Genomic DNA, 18,936 nt, shown 5'->3' on the forward strand with positions numbered 1-18,936 from the left:
ATGCTTATTTTGTAAAAACAGTCATTTATTACCACTAGCATTTCGGTTCAATTTGTTTTAAATGTTTAAAAATATAAAAAAATGACAAAGGAAACCTGCGAAGCTAACGTTTCTTATTGGTCATTTCAAACGTGACCGTCCTTCCATTTTGTTTCAAACGGAATTCAAAAGTTCGTTAACAGGAAGGTTCGACATCGTTACTAATATTTTCTTTTATTTTGGTGAGGCGAATTTGCTTTATAACTTATGTTGATGTTGACATTTGTACGTCTTTTATGCAGTATTGTTAGTGGAAGCTGAATTTTTGAAGAGGTTACTTTTTGTGTATTCCCGTTTCAGTTTTCAGATTAAAGAATGAACAATCAATCCGGAAATAATATTACCGATTTCTACAAGATCGAAAAGATAGGTGAAGGTACCTATGGCGTTGTCTACAAAGGAAAGAACAAGAAAACCGGACAAATGGTTGCAATGAAGAAAATTAGGTAAGTGGAGCATCACATAATATTTTTACCGAACTGGACTGTGTTAGGTTGGAAAACGAGGACGAAGGAATTCCGTGCACAGCGCTGAGAGAAATGTCCCTGTTGAAAGAATTGAGACATAAAAACATTGTCACACTGTTGGAAATTATTATGGATGAGCCAAAGTATTTAATTTATTTCAGCATCCCATTTTGTTTGAAACGACTAACATTTTAGGTTATATTTGATCTTTGAATTCTTAGCTATGGATTTGAGGAAGTATTTGGATAAGCTAGAGCCTGGCAAACTCATGGATCCTAAATTAGTTAAGAGTTATCTATACCAAATAAACGAAGCTATATTGTTTTGTCATCAAAGAAGAGTAATTCATAGAGATTTGAAGCCGCAAAATCTGCTTATTAGTACAGATGGTCTCATAAAGGTGGCCGACTTTGGCCTTGGAAGAGCATTTGGCATACCACTTAGAATATATACCCATGAAGTGGTTACCTTGTGGTACAGGGCACCGGAAGTATTGTTGGGAGCTTCTCGATATTCCTGCCCTGTTGATGTATGGTCAATTGGATGCATATTTGCTGAAATGGCCACAAGAAAGCCTTTGTTTCAAGGTGATTCAGAGATTGATCAACTTTTCAGAATTTTCAGGGTTTTGAGAACACCAACAGAAGAAATCTGGAAAGGTGTTTCTTCTCTGCCTGACTACAAAGCAACATTTCCGAATTGGACAAAATATATATTGCAGAAGCAGGTAACGAATATCGACTCTGCTGGTCTTGATTTGCTATCAAAAATGTTGATCTACAACCCTGCAGAGAGGATATCTGCTAAAGGGATTGCGAGGCATCCTTACTTTCAAGATGTTGATCTCAAAATTAAGCCCGAAATTAAAGAAAAGGAAAACTAATTTTTTTGTGTTCAATAGTTAATATTTTATTTATTAGTGTATCCTTGACCAAGGAGTAACACTTGGCAGACTGTATGATTTCGGTTTTTCTTAATTTCATTTGTCTTTGAAGAATATTAGTTTAAACCAGATAAATGTAATTTAGTTAATCATTCAAAAGCCATACATTCCCTTTTAAGGATTTTTTATATTTTTCTTATATAATAAATTCAGACTTTTCATATATGTTTGTTGTTTTAATTGATAAAACTAGCATTTATAAAAATAACAGGTTACTCGGCTTAGAGTTCACTATTAAATTTGTCAAACTTTGTTGCCAGATCATTTGGGACCTGTAGTTCTTTTAAATTGTCTTCCATGATTTCATCTTCTGTCCTAAAATTAAAAATTCATATGATAAATCTAAGTTCTGATTCCCAGAGGCATTTTACCTTATCAAAATATCAACTAAATTTTCACATGCTAGTAAAGCTTTTTTGTCAGTCTCCCATTTATGCAGCTCTCTCAATATTAAGTAGGTATTTTTACTGCGTATCAATTCTCTGTTAACTTTTTTGCTGCAGAGTTGTGTTAAGGCTTCCAACAAAATGGTCCTATAAGTTAAACGCAAAAATACAGACAGAAAAATCCAGTGAGTGAAGCTTCTAACCTTATATCAGGATCATCTTCCCTCAGCTTGTCTTCAGGAAGATATTGAAGATCCAAAGGCAATTTGTCAGTGTCTGCGTCATCAAATTCTTCTGGTCCCGCCAACGGAAGCAACAAACGCGGCAATATATCAACATCGTCACTTAAAAGCCAATCATGAAACTCACTCTCGAAGCAGCAGTTTTTTAATGTTCCTACTATTCCCCCTCTTCTTATCAAGGAGTCTTTATAATCGGTAAACGGCAACAGTCGTTGTATAACACACTTTTCTTTATCCAAAATATACCGCCTGACTCTTTGACTTTGGGACAAGTTTGATAAAACAGGACCCAAATAATGAAACCGCGCGTTCTTATTAAATTCAATTCTGGTAAAAACCTCTATTAACTCATCGAAGCTTTTACCAGATTTCTCAATCACGTTAATAATTTCTTCAATAAGATGTGAAGGCCGGCTTAGGTTCGACAGGATCATGCAACACTGGTCTGCTAGTTTACTGTCTTTATTAAATATATGGGTGAGACATTGCCTCACTATATCCTCTGGAGGTCTTTGCAAAGGCGGACAGGATTGCTCTAAATCGACTTTTATTAATTCGTTAGCACCTTTCTCTTGGGCCGCTATATTAACCAAGCAAAGACTCGCATCTTTTGCGATTGGAATGCTAGTGTCATCTAATAAGCTTATAAGAGAAACGAGAAGCGCGGGATTATTGCAAATAGCTTCGAGGCCTTCTGGAGTTCCGGTGAGACCTTAGATACAAAAATAAGTTAACTAAGTACAAATAAAACACTGAAACAGTGACTACCTAAAACATGTTCAACCGCCAACGCCTTTAAATCGAGTCTTGCGCCGATTTGCACAAATTTTAGTAGATCATTTAAAGCGTGTTCCATTTTTGTTTCAAACTTCGTATAGTTATTTAAATAAAAAATTATAACCTTTAAAATAGTATTACAAATTGAGGTTATGTGACGGGTTCCATTCTTCTTAGCATAAGGCGGCGTTAAACAGAATCAATTGTGATGGGTTCATTCCATCCTTAATGACAGAAATTGGTTTTTGCTTGCCCTGGATAAAATACTGGTGTTGATGCATAGTGTTTTGTCAGTTAAAGGCAATTGAGTAGAAATGAAGAAGTAGATCAGGAGAATGGTGTGAAGTAACGCCTCTTTCGGTACTACGGTAATAATTGAGCCACTCTGTGTCATTCTTGTTTTCATTTTTGGTGTTTGGTGATTATCTCCGACACTTTTTTGGTGTTATTGTGTTCAAAATACCCATCCATTGGAAACCGTGTTTGTTTGTATAAATGAGCATGCGTGGGAATTAAAATCTCGTTTTTAACCAATGACGTTTCGGCATTTAACAACGAATATGGCCGCTGACAGATTGTCAATTAGTAGTTTCTCAAAATATGTACAGATCCCATTAAATCTTCAGACAAAAGTGAGTTAAGTGTGTGGAGGCAGTTGTTCAGAAATAAAATAGCACAAAGTGCAGGTTAGTGGGAGAAATATAGGAGCATGCGCTGATTATTATTTCTATTTTTAGGAAAATATCCTAGTCACTCGCGCCGCAATAAATTTTACATAGTAGGCCCACTATATTATCTAATAGTTATATGGCACAAACAATTGCTTAGCGATTTATAGTAGTACTGTTGGCAGCGACGCTAAAAGTTACCCTCCGTTGATTTACAACCTTGACATTTTGCCTGGGAAAACCGATTGATACTAATTGGGAGTGGTATTGATAAATTTCATTAAAATCAATAATTGAAAAAAATGCGATTGGATAATATGTAAATTTAATAACCTTTTTTTTTATAATACAAGATATTAACTTAAATCTTATGAAAATTAAATGAATGTACAGAATTTAGAAAAAATCCGAAGCTTTTTTCCTTATTGGCAGATTGATGTTCAACAAATCATCAGTGGACACCTCCTTACTCTGCAAATTGAACTCGGCTTGTTTAATGCCCAAAGATTTAGGAGTTTTCAGTCGTTTAGGCGTAGGTGTCCTAACCAAATTCCGCGTCTTTGGACTTGTCGTCGGTCTGGAGGGTGTATAGTTAGGTCCTAAATCTGACCGAACTCCCAGTTTTAATCCAGACGTCGCCAATCTCCTTGCTGCCGGTGACATGGTTGCTAATCGTTCGATTGAGGAAGTATTTGGTCTTGGAGATGGGCTGCAAATTTTGACATTGTATAAACACCTCCATATTATTAAAAAGAAAAACTATTCTTACTCAGAAAACTTCTTCCTTTGTGCATCTAAGGCTTTTTTCCTCTTGTCACGATTCTGTTCTCCCACTTTTTCCGCCAACGCTAGAGCGATTTGTTCCCTCCTGGGCGGTTCAGACATTTTAAATGAAGGTCCTGCTGTCCTGCTGTAATAACGCAAGATTAAACAAAGTATAAAATAAAAATTAAAGGTAAAACCTGGGGAGAGGCGTGTCGCTGCCGTCGAGCAGGAAAGGGGTACCCTCAATTTCGCCCCATGTCATTAACGGGGTGCCGAGTGTGCTCGGTGACGGAGACGGAGTCCTCACAAAACTAAAACCTCCAATTTTAGGCGTTTCCGGTTTTAATAGTTCTTTCCCGTCGACCCCAATTTTTCCATCCAATATCTAAACATAATATTGAGTCAACAGTTTTAAGGGGGGCTATAATTAGGACACTTACTTTGGCCTGGGATTTGGCCAGTTCATTTATTGTTTCCTTGCTTTTGACTTCGTTGAATGGGTTTACCTTGAGTCTGGTGTTCTCGTATGTGATTTCCTGCCTTTTCTGTTTAATCTCAATTTCTTGTTCTCTGGTGAGACCTACCCCGTCTGGGTTGTACATTAAGTAGTTTTTATTTTTGTAGCTAAAATAAATATATACTACTACAATTTGAAACCGATTCATTTTCACTCAACACTTACCCCCAAGTATTAACATTAAAAGGTTTATCTGGCAACGCCGCTTGTTGTTCAACAGAAGGCAATGCCAACAACCTATGTCTGTCTTCTTCAGATTTTTCTTCCTCTCCATATAAGAAGCTGTACTTTTCCCGGTGTTTATTTTCCGCCGCTTCTATGATTTCCCCAAAACTTTCGTTGTCTTGAGAAGTATGTGAGTTTAGAAACTGATCCAAGTTGAGGTTTTTTGATTTAGATGTGCATATTTCTGTCGCTGGGGCATCCTCTTTGAGTACATCCCCATTAGGTTGTTGGGAATTGTGGATATTGGCGGGCGTCTCAAAAGTTGCCGGACTTGGCACTGCAATCAATAGAAAAATGCAAAATCTCCTTACTAAGGGTATCAACTGATATTACTTACACCTCTCTTGAGGTGGCTTTCGACCGCTATATTTCATGTAGAGCTCTCGTAACTTAACAGTATCGTTCTGCTGCATTGCGTGGAGGTAAGCATTCTGAGCCTTAATCTTCTCCAGATCCGGGAAAAAGTCCCGTTGTATAATATTCGCAATTCCCTGAAACGTCATCACATCAAAACCACAAACGCAACAATAAGCCGAGGAACGTACCTCTACGTAACTGTCTTCGTCCAGAACTTTTATTTTCCGTCTCTTGTGTGCTGAGATCGCAGGCTTTTTAAATATTTCCTTGTGTACGTTCTCCATTACTACCATCGCTTTTCTTCCTGGCGTGCTTTCCACGCTTTCGCACATAGTTTTAAAGTTTATGTACAATCAAACGTATTTCATATTTATGTTTCTAGGTTAAGTGAAATGTCATTTGGTACAACTTTCAACATGTACGCCAGAAATCAGTTATCTATTCATCGGTGTTGGCATTTCCGTAAAGCAATAGAACTTTTAAGCCTAAGATGGCGCTGGCAGTAATATTAAAAAAAATGGTTTTGGGTGGAATACTTAATTTTTATTATCAAATTAAAATTTAGCACTAGTAATAATCGTAGGCTCTTAGTCCTTTGTCATCGGCATCCAACTATAATGTTTCAAAGTGGGCCTAGTTCTATTATTCAATAAATAAATAACGAATCCAACCAAGAAATTAAAAATTTGCTGTGGTCAATATTTTAATTATTTTAATTTAATATTGAGGTTGACAATTTCCCGTCAAGTGGAAATAAGAAATACGTCATTCATACTGAACAACGACCAACAAAAAGAACAGTGACTTTCTGTTTTCAAAAGTTTCGGGATTCTTGTTTTCTTTTTATTTCCACGGGCTGCTTGATCTATAAAAGCTAATGCGCGGATGTCGCGGCAGTTTGTCTATCAGTGGTCCGTTACGAGGTGCCAAAGAAATGTTTGAATTTACTTTATACCGGGAATTTCGGTCTTATAGGGCTCCGTCGCGGGCTAGACGGAGACGGTGCAGAACAGATGTCCTCTGAACAGGACGGTAGTCAGACTAGATTCGGATAAATTGCGGCGGTAGTCAGTCCACAAATCAATGAAGGAGTAAATCAGACAAAGTATTTAAGGGTTATATTTGACCAAAATCTCAAATCTTATTCACAAATATTTGTTGTGAAGAGAATTCCTACACCGAAAGTGCACTAATAGAACTATTGTCCCGTTATGGAATACTCTTATGGGGTGCGTATAACATAATATTTAGAAACCCAAAGATTTGTAAACTACTTAAGACTTCAAATATAGAATGTGATTCCTAAAAATATAAGAAACCTGAAAAGTTAATATTTATTTAAGAAATCTTGTAGAATCTACATTTCGGAAAATCTAAAAAATATATATATTTGTTCAACTAATTAAATGTTTTATTTATAAATCTGATAAGAATAAGATAGAGGAAATTATGTATATACATAACAAAAATGAAAAAAATTCCGGAAACTACGATTGCTTAGAGTTTTTTACAAAAAGGCTCTTCATTAACTGACGGTGAATAGAAATAAGCCGACCGCACCTTCAACTTCTTATATATTACCCTCGTTTATTTAGCCTCGGTAAACAATACCTACTATTAGTACAACCTATTACTGACTTCTTCATTTCCGCACTTATACAATCTTTGATTAAAATTTCTAGTAAATTTGAGGAATCCTACTTTATAAATCCCGTTTCTGGCCACACGAATCCGTTCACGCTTTCTAATGCTTGCGATCTTTGAACTTAAATAACTTCAAAATGGCGAAAGCTAAAAGCTCAACATGTTTATAGCATGCTTTAATAATAAAATGGTAGCGAATTAAGTGAAAAAAAAGCTGCAAAAGCGAGTGTAGCAAACAAGCCCATTAACGACAACGTAAAAAATGTTTCGTAGCCGCCGGATTTATCGTCTACCCAATAAATTCATTCCAAAAACTAAATAAGTAAATTACAGAATATGGGATTCGATCCGGTCCTGCGCGGAGCCGGGAAAATTTCCAAATACAAATAGACTTAATACGCAGCGCGTTGAAAAATTTGTGATGTGCTTCCCGGCTTCTCCGCCGTTTAATACATCGCCGATAAATTAGTACCTACCTACATTTTTACTTCGGAGAATTTGACAAAAGCGTCGCTTTCTTTTTGGGTCGTTTTAAGCGCCTCTCTTTCTCTGCACCCCTTTCGTCCGTAAAAATAACTCGTACAGGTCGCCGAAACAATAATTAGTCGCGACACCCATATATCTATTGTTTCGTCTGTGGTCTGTGCCATAGATGTATAATCAGAGTAGATAGGATTGGTTACATTTTAAACCGATCACAATATCTTGACTGGTTGAGACAATGTTCGCCGTAGTTTTCAAAGGATTATTATATACATTATATATAGTATTATTTTATTAAACATAATCCCTAAAATTACAAGTACATCTTTGGCAATAGCCTAATAGCAATAACAAGAACTCGTCTACAGAATATTTCAGCCCAGATTTAATAGTGCCTCTATGTATAGCACAAGGGTCGGCAACCTGTTTGTCCTTAAGGGAATAAATTTGGAAATAAATAGGCATAAAAAAACAGATTTTTTAATAACTTTATTTTGTTGGTGTCATACATAATGATACATATGGTTCAGTGTGAAACTTGGGTGTCCGTATTTTCAGCTAATTTCTTATAATTGGGGATTTATTTAGAGTTCCCGTTATCTAAATGTGAGTCACTTATAGTTCGGTATTTTTATTTCAGATATTTCATATTTGAGAACAAAGACTCGCAATTGTACGTTGTTGCACAGTATGAATAAATTTTTTGCGCACATTTCCTTAAAATAGGATACTTATTTTCATCGACTAACTTCCAAAACATTTTATCATTACTATGCGCTTTTAAAATCACTTTATAATTTTATTATTTCTAATTCTAGGTCTTCGATATTATGATGTTCGAAATACACTGAAATTATTTTCGGGACATCATCTTCAGTAACATTGAATGGATTTATGAAAAATCTTAGAATGGGTTCTGACGCTGCAAAATCTTCAAATCTAGAAGAAATCTCTTCTATTAGGTTATCTGCAATTTCTAAATATGATGTAGCAGTAAAATATTCATTATTCAAATTTAAAGTCTCAACAGTATATTTTATATTAGGGAAATGTGATGATTTTTTCAGTAGATGGGATTTCAACAACACTAACTTGCATTTGAATGCTGCACTAATCATGTCAGCGATTTTTAAATTTAATTCATTCAACTTTTCCGTTATATCTGTCAGAAATCCGAGGTCAATTAGCGAATCCTTATTTTCTAGTAGCTCGTAAAATTCGCCTCTTGATGCAATAAATCCCTTTCTTCTTCTTTTTTAAGTGCCGTCTTCGTTGCGAAGGTTGGCAATCATCAGTGCTATTCGTATTCGTGACAGAGCCGACCGAAATAGTTGGTTTGTGGTGCACCCGAACCAGTCACGTAAGTTTCTCATCCATGAGTGACGCCTTCTTCCTACACTTCTCTTTCCTTGAATTTTTCCTTGTAATATCAGTTGGAGTAGTTGGTACTTTTCTCCTCTCATGACGTGTCCAAGGTACTGAAGTTTACGCTTTTTACCGTAATGATAATTTCTTTTTCCTTTTTTATTCTTTTCAGGATTTCCATGTTGGTCACTTTATCGGTCCATTTTACCTTAAGTATTCTACGGTACAACCACATTTCGAACGCCTCCAGTTTCCTTATGTTCAGATTCTTCAGAGTCCAAGCCTCTACACCATAGTACAGTACCGACAAAACATAGCATCGCACCGTTCTGATTTTTAAATCCAAGCTGAGATCGCTGCCATAGAGCACTCTTTTCATTTTCACAAATGTTGTTCTCGCCTGTCCTATTCTAGTTTTGATTTCTTCAGAGCAGTCGTTATTTTTATTTACAATTGTACCTAAGTATTTATAACTGTCAACTTTTTCTATGGAGTGGTTATTTATATGAATTTGTGAATTGTTTTGTGCTGTTGTTGATATTATCATAAATGTTGTCTTTTTTACGTTTAGTGACAATCCGAACTCTTCACTCGATGTATTAACTTTGTCTACTGCAATCTGTAATTCGTTTAGGTTGGTAGCTATCAGGATCGTATCATCCGCATATCTTATATTGTTGATAGGCACTCCGTTAATTTTTAGTCCTTTCGTTTCATCGTCTAATGCTCGTTTCATTATTTCCTCTGAGTAAAGGTTAAATAACATCGGTGATAGCACGCACCCCTGCCTAACGCCTCGACGGATTTCTATTTCTTCGGTGTTATTCCCTTCTATTTTTACCACTGCTTTTTGATTAAAATAAAGATTCGTAATAATTTTTATATCTCTGGTGTCTAAGTTCTTTTCTTTCAGAAGCTGGATAAGTTGTTCGTGTCGGACCCTATCGAAGGCTTTGTTGTAATCAATGAAACATATATAAAGATCCTGATTCATATCCATACATCGTTGGGCGAGAACGTTTAAGGCAAATATTGCTTCTCTTGTGCCTAAGCCACCTCGGAAACCGAATTGAGTCTCGCTGATATCTTGTTCTAATGTTTTGTATATCCTGTGATGTATCACTTTCAGAAATATTTTTAGCTTATGACTCATTAGGCTAATTGTTCGAAAGTCTGTGCATTGCCTTGCATTATGTTTTTTTGGGATAGTGACGAACGCTGATAGCAACCATTCCCTGGGTATAATACCTGTTTTGTATATGGTGTTGAACAGATCTGTTAGACTGTGTATGTTTTCCTCTTCTATCAATTTAAGAATTTCAGAGGGTAACTCATCAGGCCCTGCAGCTTTTCACTATGTATGTAATGCATGTAATCACTAAAACGCAAAACAAATTAGATTTTTCCATTTATCATATACCTTCACACACGGACACAGTCATACATAACAGCTCAAATCAGCCTTATACACACAAAATGGCTGCATTTCACTCTTTTATACACTTCTTAATACGCCACTCTCAACAGAAAATTACAATAAAGAACTTAATATCATTAGACAAATTGCACTCAACAATGGCTACAATCCGTCCGTTATAGATAAAATTATAAATAAAAAACAAATCCAGACAATAGTAATCTCTATTTATCCGAAACCTAATACAGAACACGAACAATTTAAGACAATTACGTACATAGGAGGACCCAGTGAAAAAGTTCCAAAACATATGTCAAAATGTGATTTAAAAATAGCTTTCAGAACTAACAGCACCATTGGTATTGGTATTGGTATTGGTATTAAAGGGGGCTCCCTCGCGGGCGTCCAAGCACTTAGGCCACCAGATGGGCCCGTTGTGCCCCCAGGCCGCTCTAGAGGGCGTCCAGAATGCCGCCCCTCCTATAGAAGGTCAGCAACTCCTTTAGCCCAATACCGTGCACTGAGTCCGGATCCATCAGGGCCGTTCCGAAGACTCCCAATCTTGCCCATGTCAAGGCAGGGCACTCGGTGAGCAGATGATACGGGGTCTCCTCCCCTTCCATGCACCACCTACACTCCGGGTCGTCTCCAATGCCTAGCAAGCAAAGATGCCTCCTAAGCCTGCAAGGTCCTGTGTAGGCCCCTGTTAGTGCTCTACACTCCCTTCTGGTCAGTCTAAGCAGCTCCCTGGTCCGAGGAAGGGCGGGCCCATCCATCATAAGCCTCGCCTGCCTCATTCCCGGAGAAACTCTCCAGCCCCCCGCAGCCCGGTCTCTCGCCCAGGCTTCGAGAGCTCCCCGCCTCACACACGGGGCGATCCCCAAGCGGGGTTGTGGCCCTATATGCCTATGCGAGGAGCCCTCCCTGGCTAAGGCGTCCGCTGCCTCATTGCCCCGGATACCGGATACAGCACCATAGGAAATTTTTTAAAAAACAATAAAACAAAATGTCCAAAATCTCAAAAATCAGGTGTCTACAGGTTGAAATGCGGATCTTGTCCTAAAATTTATTCAAATGTATTGTTAACGATCAATTAGATTTAAATACCTCTCCTTTATTGAACCTAAATTCTTACAACAAGGTTTTATTGTCATTTTTTGGTACAAATAGTAGCAGGCAGTTTGTAAATATTACATTTGATAAAGGCAGGGTGTTGTCGAAACAATTGTCATGTAAAAACATATAATTTCGTGAAAATCTGAACTTTTAGTTCTTATTTATTTTGATATCTTCTCCTCTGGTGCTTCCCTTGAATGGCAGAACTTTAAGGAATTCTTCTTTTGTTGTACAATCAGAAAATACCTTCTTCACGCAAATTGCTAATTGGGATATATTTGTCACGTCTGTCGATTCATCCATCTGTAGCGAAAAGAAAATACAATTTTTCATATCATTTGCTAATTCTTCCTCCAAATTCTCCGCAATTAGTTACTTAAATTCTTCTAGTAACAGTTCGTGCTGATAATTGCAACGTGTTTATAGCTGAAACTATTTCCTTTGTATTTTTAAATTGTTCAAAAGTGAATCAGCAGCTTCTAACATGCAAATGCGATATTTTATATGACGCGATCGTTGCTGCTTTATGTTGCTGCAGTGGTTTAGTAAAAAACTTTGCTGGTTAGTTATTGAAGATTTTACAGAAATATTTTTTTCTTCTAATTTCAGGGTTCATTGGGTAGTCACTATCAAAATTGGTATGAACGGTCTTCAAATGTCGTTCAATATTCCTTTTCTTGCCAATCGCAATGCTATTATTACACAACAAACAAATACACTTCCTTTTGTAATCAACGAAACAATATAGATGTTCCCATAGATGTATTACTTACAAAGAGGGAGACGCTACAACGAAATTGGAATTGGTAGAAAGATGTAAGCAAAAGAAAAAAATCGAAAGATTTGTCTGCAAAGATAAAGGGTTTGCAAACAAATCAACCTTGCGTGCAGCAACAAGTCATTGATCTGCACGGGTCGAACAAAACAGCAGTATTCTATAAAAGGCGCCTGGCAGTTGACAATTTTGCATGGATCGAAATTGATAGTAAAAGACGTTCGCCTGATCAAACTGTTTAATTATTTGCTGCTTCGGCAATTCTTGATTTAGGAAACTTAGTGTCTGTAGTTGTAGTTAGTGACGGTAGCATAGAGAAGCCGTTAGAGAACCGCAGCGCGTTCGGCTTGGTGGTTTGAATTTTAATTTTAGACTTGATCCTGTCACTTGATTTTGTTATCTTGTGTTTACTATCCAAAACAAAGTTTTGAAAAAAACCGAAACCGATTTTTGAAAAGGTCGATCTGAAAATTTACCTTTAGTGGATAAGTTAATGGTGACATCTTACATACAAAACACCGAAAGTTTTTCACTTGCTGAGGTTCGCGGTGTTAAAGCTAAAAGGTATGTTCATAGAAAATTTAGCCACCACTTTTAAACCAATATAATATTGTAGTCAGCTTAAAGTTTTCCAGTTTTTTAAATTCACATGATATAGCAAATAAAATGTAAATTATGCAACAAAAAAAAACAAAAAGTATTTTTTTTACAACTAGTGGAAACGTAAATTCTGATTTTGAAGTAGACTGGCATTGATAAAGTGTTCTTTATTTTATATAGCCGTTATATACGTGCAAGTTCGAAGAATTACAAATGTTTGCACGGCTAAGGCCAAAATCACGCTCGAACATAATGTTAACAAAAAACGACGGCTTTTATTTTCAGGTGGATGAATGAAAAGTTTATCTGTCGTTTTACGAGTTGTACCTACTCAAAATTAAATACAATACACTTTACACGAGCCAAAAATGAACGTAAATAATATAATTCTCAGCCTATAATCTGAGAATAACACTATAAGATATCGCCGTATCGATCGAAAAGCAGCCATATGACGTCACAATCATTCCCGCGCGTTTAATGTCGTTTAAGAGGAATAACCGGGTGTCACAACTCGAATTATTTATTGCAACTTAAACATTGGACTTTGAGTTTTGATATTAGGCATACGTTGTTTCTATACATAAACAAATTTATTAAGGAAATAAAAAAAAAAGTTCAAGTTCCCTATTGTTCGTCTGTGGTCTGTGCCTCGGCGCGTTCTATGAACGTATTTTCGATCCGCATGACAATGCGGATGCTGTTCGTGCTGTTCCCTTTTCCTTTTTCGACAATGCAACGTCCAAAAAAGTTGAAAATCACGCGGCGGGCGCGTAGCGCGGCGTTAATGGTTTTCAAATTATCTGTTTGTTTAGAGTGGCACACGAAAATCCGTCTAGAAATAATATATCAGACGGTACGAGGCGGATTCCGGGTGCCGATTGATTCGTTACTTAACGCGCGGACTTGGCAAACCGGCACAAACAATTACTCGGTGATTTATAATAATATTCGTGGAGGTGCGAATGGAATTCCGATTTCGTTTATTCGTCGTTTTGGCAGCGACGTTAACAATAACGGTGCCTCGATTTATAACGTATATATACGTTAACGTTATTTTCGTGTGGGAGAACTAATCGAAGTGGTATTGATAAATTTTATTAAAATCATTTTCTCGATTTATACGCGGCACGCGGGTGATAAATTTCGTATTTTGACAGGAGCTGTACCAACAGAATGTGATTTATAAATTAGTCCGGTTCGGAAAATTAAACGGGCGCGTTTGAAGTGCCCGCGGATCGCCCAAACAAAACGTCGCAATCGTTTAAATTCGATAAATTCGCCGGACATTTATTAAATCGGTTAAATTGTAGCGGCCTCGCGTGTAGCGTAACTTTCAAAAGTTTTTATGGCGGAATCGTCGGTCGCCATTTATTTGAAGAAGAAGAAGATGAATTACAGGACTGTTGAAGGACAGCTGTATCGTATGTAGATCTTGTAGATTTATGTTATAGTTCATATCTTCTTCGTCAGGTATCCACGTCGGAGGAATATAGACCGCGTCACATTATTTTTAACATAAATATAGAAGGAATGGAACGCTACAATACATAAGAATACGTAAATCCAAACAATACTTACGACTTTCATTGTTATTGTCCTCATTCATCACGATCTCCTCCATAGCCGCCTCTAATTGTTTTTGAGTCAGATATCTCGGAAATGCCATATTTTGCGAACTGTAACGTTCACTGCACAAGGCACAAACTAATACTAAAGAACACGCTAATTAATTTTTCAAAGAAACTTCCACAGGCTACTGTAATGCTTTTTACAAAATTTCTGGATTCCTCCTGCGTCGGTTTTTGCTTAGTCGAAATTGCTGACGTTTCGCCAATCATTCTGTTGGCTTCTTCAGAGCTTGACTGAAACTGAACAGTTTCCATCGATGTTGAAATGCCTGATTTAAATACCTTTGCACAGCCAATGTAAAATGGGGTGGAGCGCCATCTTGCGTGTTTTGTCTCCACTGTAGTTCCTCTTGCAAAAATTGCAAATACATTGCCCATACATTTAAAGAAAAACGGCGCTGATGTTTTCTTTCAATTTTTGCAGGTGGGTTTCCAAGGTTCCACCGATGCATATTTCGCAAATTTACAATACTATCAGGACTGAATTTTTGAATTTTGCCTAAAATTTGATTGCACGAAATTGCTTTCAATTGCTCATCACACTCATACAGTGCTCGCATATTCATGCAAAACTTTCCAAACTGTAGAGCAAGCAATTCTTTCCTGCAAGTTTTCTCATTGATGGGTCACCCTCCACATTTTGAAGCATTCTTTCTTCTCTTGTAGCGGTTCTTTTATACCTTGGTCTCCCTTTATTCATATTAGTAGGTTTGAATGATCCTCTTTCACCAGATGAGCAGATGAAAACTTTCTATTGGTATAAGCCTCGATAAAAAGCCGTCGTGCTTGATCTGCATTTCCATTTGCTCTTCTGTATCAAAAATGCATATCGCGATAATCAGTAGTTGAATATTCCTGACGAGCCATCACAGTAGCAGTTGGACAATAAGCGATTTTAATAGAAAATAATTTTTAACAAATTGTGACAATGACTTTTTCGAATTTCATTAAGTCCTGTTTAAGTAAAATCACTTTTACAGTAACAATTTTTGAGGATTTGTGATTTTGCAATCTGTTCTAATTTGCAATGTCAGTATAAATAAATAAAATACAGGGAAAATTAAAAAAATGTTCTAGTTAAGGTACAGTGAGAGATTACTAAAACAATTTTATTTTGTAACGATGACTTTTACTAAATCAGGGCCGGGTATAAAATAGCCCACTGCGTTTAAAATAAAATTTAAAAAAATGACTTTTGACACTCGGAATTCTGAAAATATTACGATTTCCAATTTTGTTACATGACATACTACCATTTTACCACGTTGAATCTTCCCCCCAAGTTTCCGAACACTCTGTATACATATAAAATAAATAAATAAAACATACATTGTTTTTTCACGTATTGATTTACAGATGGAAAAATGTGATGACAATATATTCCGGGATATCATCCGTTCGTTTGTTGAACTCCGACTGGAATCCTGCAGACGTTTCGCCAAGATTTCGCTTGGCATCTTCCGTGCTCGCGCTCCGAAAACACTTCGAAGTGTTTCGCTGTATAGCTTGTGGGTGTCAATTTGGCTAACATCGGTTATGTGGTACTTGCAAATTTATGATGTTGGTGTTATTAATTCGAATTGTTGCTGTCCCTCTACTCTATCAAAAATTGGGTTTTTGGCGCCAATAAGAATAACACATTTTTCGTACCGTACCACAGAATGAAAACAACCATTTGAGTTTTTCAATCAGATTCCAGCAAGCATAACATAACATAACATAACTCAAATTATTTATTTATTTTTTCTCCTTAACTGGTAAGTTTACCTTGAAGCATAGGCTTTTATTTTTGCTTTTGTAGCAGCCAAACCTGTAATTTAATTTTGCATTAAGTTTTCATGTAGAAATGAACTCCGTCCGCGAATAATTAATATCCCATAATAATAAATTATCCCATCTTTAGCAGTTTTTCATTTATGACCAATAATTTACACATAACACCTGATATTTTCTGGGTCTTTTAGAATTTTAGCACATAAACGTACGAAATAGGGTTAATTTCCTAATAGAGGTGGATCTCTCACGTTTTTTGGTATATGAATTTTTGCAATAGGATAAATGGTTTTCGAGAAAATACGCGTTTTCTGAAACTATGCAGTACATCGTAACAGTAAGTTGCCAACCTCTTCAATGTGTTGAGTTACCTTGTTAATTTTGGAATAAACAGTGGAATTGTTTATGTTTAATATTATGACAATTAGATTTTTTTTGACGAAAACTGTAAATGAAAAAATTGTAACTCTTGATGCGACGTACCATACTATCCAAACGAACTAGCGATATTTTTTACGAATTTAGTTTTACTTTGGAAAAAAAATATTTTCAGGGTCTTTTAGAAAAATAAAAGTTATAGTACCGGATCTTCCGCGTTTAACTAATAAAATAAAATATAATATTTAAGATGCTAAGTGATATGTAAAATCAAAATAAAATTGTTATTTTTTTGAAATAACTTTGGTACGCACATAAATTACTTAGTAGCAGTAATTTTTTGACTCTTAACAAGGGCAAATTGTTGAAAAAATTATTTTTTTTGGTAAAAATTGAACTGAGGTGCCTTTTACTTGATGAAAATCCATTTATCAAAATAAATAAGAACTAAAAGTGCAGATTTTCACGAAATTATATATTATGACATGACCATTGTTTCGACAACACCATGTCTTATACATTTGATAAAGACACGGTGTTGAAGAAACAATTGTCATGTCATAATATATAATTTCGTGAAAATCTGACCTTTTAGTTCTTATTTATTTTCAATTTTTTTGGTAGACGTTTCAGTTTAAAAAAAAACAACAGAAAATACATTTATAAGGACGTTAGTATATTCTTCAAATAGAACTCAAAAGAGTCCTAAAACAAAGAATTCATTTGGCGACGGCCAATAAAACTTTGCCAGTAGACAATACGACGATTTAGTATTTTGCTTTTAAATCCCTTTTAATGGCTCGAGACGAGCCAACAAAGAGGGTTTTTTTCAAATCTAGATAACTTTTCGGCGAAACACATTTTACGATTGTCTTTGTGCTACAAAGGGGTTTCGTATATCGCCTTTTAATGTTCGCAGTTTTTGGGACTGCCTACGATAATACAGAGCGTTCGAAAATCGAGTTCGGTAACTTGGAGGAAACATATACAGAAGACTTGGTGGAAGAGGATCATTCAACCCGCATAATATGAATAACGGGAGACCAAGGTATAAAAGAACCGCTGCCAGAGAAATGTGGAGTCTGACGCGTCAACCAGTGCGAGAAAACTTGCTGCTCAGGAAACAACTGCTTTCTCTACAGTTTGGAAAGTTTTGCATGAAAATGAAAGATGTATGAGGGTGATGGGCAATTGAGAGTAATTTTATTCAATCAAGTTTTAGGACAAATTCAAAATGACTCTCAATTCTTAAATATCATTTTGTTCATTGACGAGAGTACATTCACTCGTGATAGCATTGAAAATTTTCGAAATATGCATCAGTGGTACATTGAAAACCCACATGCAAAAATTGAAGGAAAACATCACCGCCGATTTTCTTTAAATGTATGGGCAGGGATAGGAGATAATCTTATAGGACCTTGTTTCTTTAACGATTAATGAGGAAATATATTTGCAATTTGCTGGAAGAGGTACGCTTGCAGTGGAGACGAAAGATGTGGTTAATGCAAGACGTATTTAAATCAGGCATTTGAACATCGATTGATAGGTCGGGGCGGACTTCTCGCTCGGCCGCCTCGCTCACCAGACTTTAATCCGATTGACTTCTTTTTTTGGGGGCACTTAAAGTCTTTAGACTATGAAACACCTATAACCGATATCAAGGATCTACTGCAAAAAAATAATAAACGTTTGCGAAATAATTAAAAATAGGTTAGGCGTATTTTTCCGTGTTCGACAGCATTTTTTAGGTTAGGCGCATTTTTTCTTTTTCTACAGCATTTTTTAAAATGTATAAGGAAATGTTTACAAATGAAACTCCGGCATTTTGAAAATGAATTATAATTAGCTTTGACAGATTTCTGAAACACTTTTATTTTGTAAATCGGTTTATTCCGTTGAAAATTAAACCACTACGTTAAAAATAAAATTAAAAAAAAAAGAATTTTGAAAAGCTTTAATATTACGATTTCGAATTTTTGTTACATGACTGTTACTACCATTATTTTGCCACGTTGAATCATTCCTCCAAGTTTCCGAACTCAATTTGCGAACACCCTGTATGCGTGGCACAAGCGTGAGAAAAGGACTGTTTTTTGTGCCCCACAAGTGGAACACTTGAAAAATAGTGCTAAAGACCTTTTTGGTATAATTAACAGGACTGGTGTTTACTTTTCGAAAAAATATATCACAATAAACGGGATTTGGGTGTAGGTAGGTAGGTATAAAACGTACTCATACATAAATTCCTTTTATTTTCAGTTTACACAGGGTACGAATTTTAAAAACGTTCTAAGATTTTCGTATTACGCTTTACCATATTCCAATATAAGTTGAATATAATGAATATTTTGAAAAAAAAAGAAAT

At 36.1% G+C, this 18,936-nt stretch overlaps 3 protein-coding genes across 5 annotated transcripts; 1 reads left to right on the forward strand and 2 right to left on the reverse strand.

The window, feature by feature from the left end:
• The first annotated feature begins 71 nt into the window (after positions 1-71).
• Positions 72-1,395, forward strand: LOC132705940 (cyclin-dependent kinase 1). 3 transcript variants are annotated; one of them, XM_060676918.1, is made up of 4 exons: positions 72-285; positions 340-485; positions 533-649; positions 702-1,395. In XM_060676918.1, the coding sequence occupies exons 2-4, from the start codon at positions 355-357 to the stop codon at positions 1,387-1,389; spliced, it is 936 nt and encodes a 311-aa protein (XP_060532901.1). In that variant the 5' UTR covers positions 72-285; positions 340-354; the 3' UTR covers positions 1,390-1,395. The 3 variants fall into 3 exon arrangements, with proteins under 3 accessions (XP_060532901.1, XP_060532900.1, XP_060532902.1); XM_060676917.1 differs by having other exon boundaries at positions 74-221; XM_060676919.1 differs by having other exon boundaries at positions 103-186.
• A 207-nt stretch (positions 1,396-1,602) lies between these two features.
• LOC132705939 (protein HGH1 homolog) lies at positions 1,603-3,021 on the reverse strand. Its single transcript, XM_060676916.1, has 4 exons — positions 2,846-3,021; positions 2,039-2,789; positions 1,821-1,982; positions 1,603-1,764 (listed from the first exon to the last, which is right to left on the reverse strand). The coding sequence occupies exons 1-4, from the start codon at positions 2,931-2,933 to the stop codon at positions 1,671-1,673; spliced, it is 1,095 nt and encodes a 364-aa protein (XP_060532899.1). The 5' UTR covers positions 2,934-3,021; the 3' UTR covers positions 1,603-1,670.
• An 817-nt stretch (positions 3,022-3,838) lies between these two features.
• LOC132706217 (splicing factor ESS-2 homolog) lies at positions 3,839-5,768 on the reverse strand. The gene is made up of 7 exons (XM_060677418.1): positions 5,575-5,768; positions 5,367-5,520; positions 4,970-5,306; positions 4,728-4,911; positions 4,485-4,672; positions 4,292-4,432; positions 3,839-4,231 (listed from the first exon to the last, which is right to left on the reverse strand). Exons 1-7 carry the CDS (start codon positions 5,716-5,718, stop codon positions 3,919-3,921), a joined length of 1,461 nt encoding a protein of 486 aa, XP_060533401.1. The 5' UTR covers positions 5,719-5,768; the 3' UTR covers positions 3,839-3,918.
• Positions 5,769-18,936: the final 13,168 nt, after the last annotated feature.

Source organism: Cylas formicarius, unplaced genomic scaffold, assembly GCF_029955315.1.
Source record: "Cylas formicarius isolate icCylForm1 unplaced genomic scaffold, icCylForm1.1 PGA_scaffold_8__14_contigs__length_24414737, whole genome shotgun sequence".
NCBI lineage: Eukaryota > Metazoa > Arthropoda > Insecta > Coleoptera > Brentidae > Cylas > Cylas formicarius.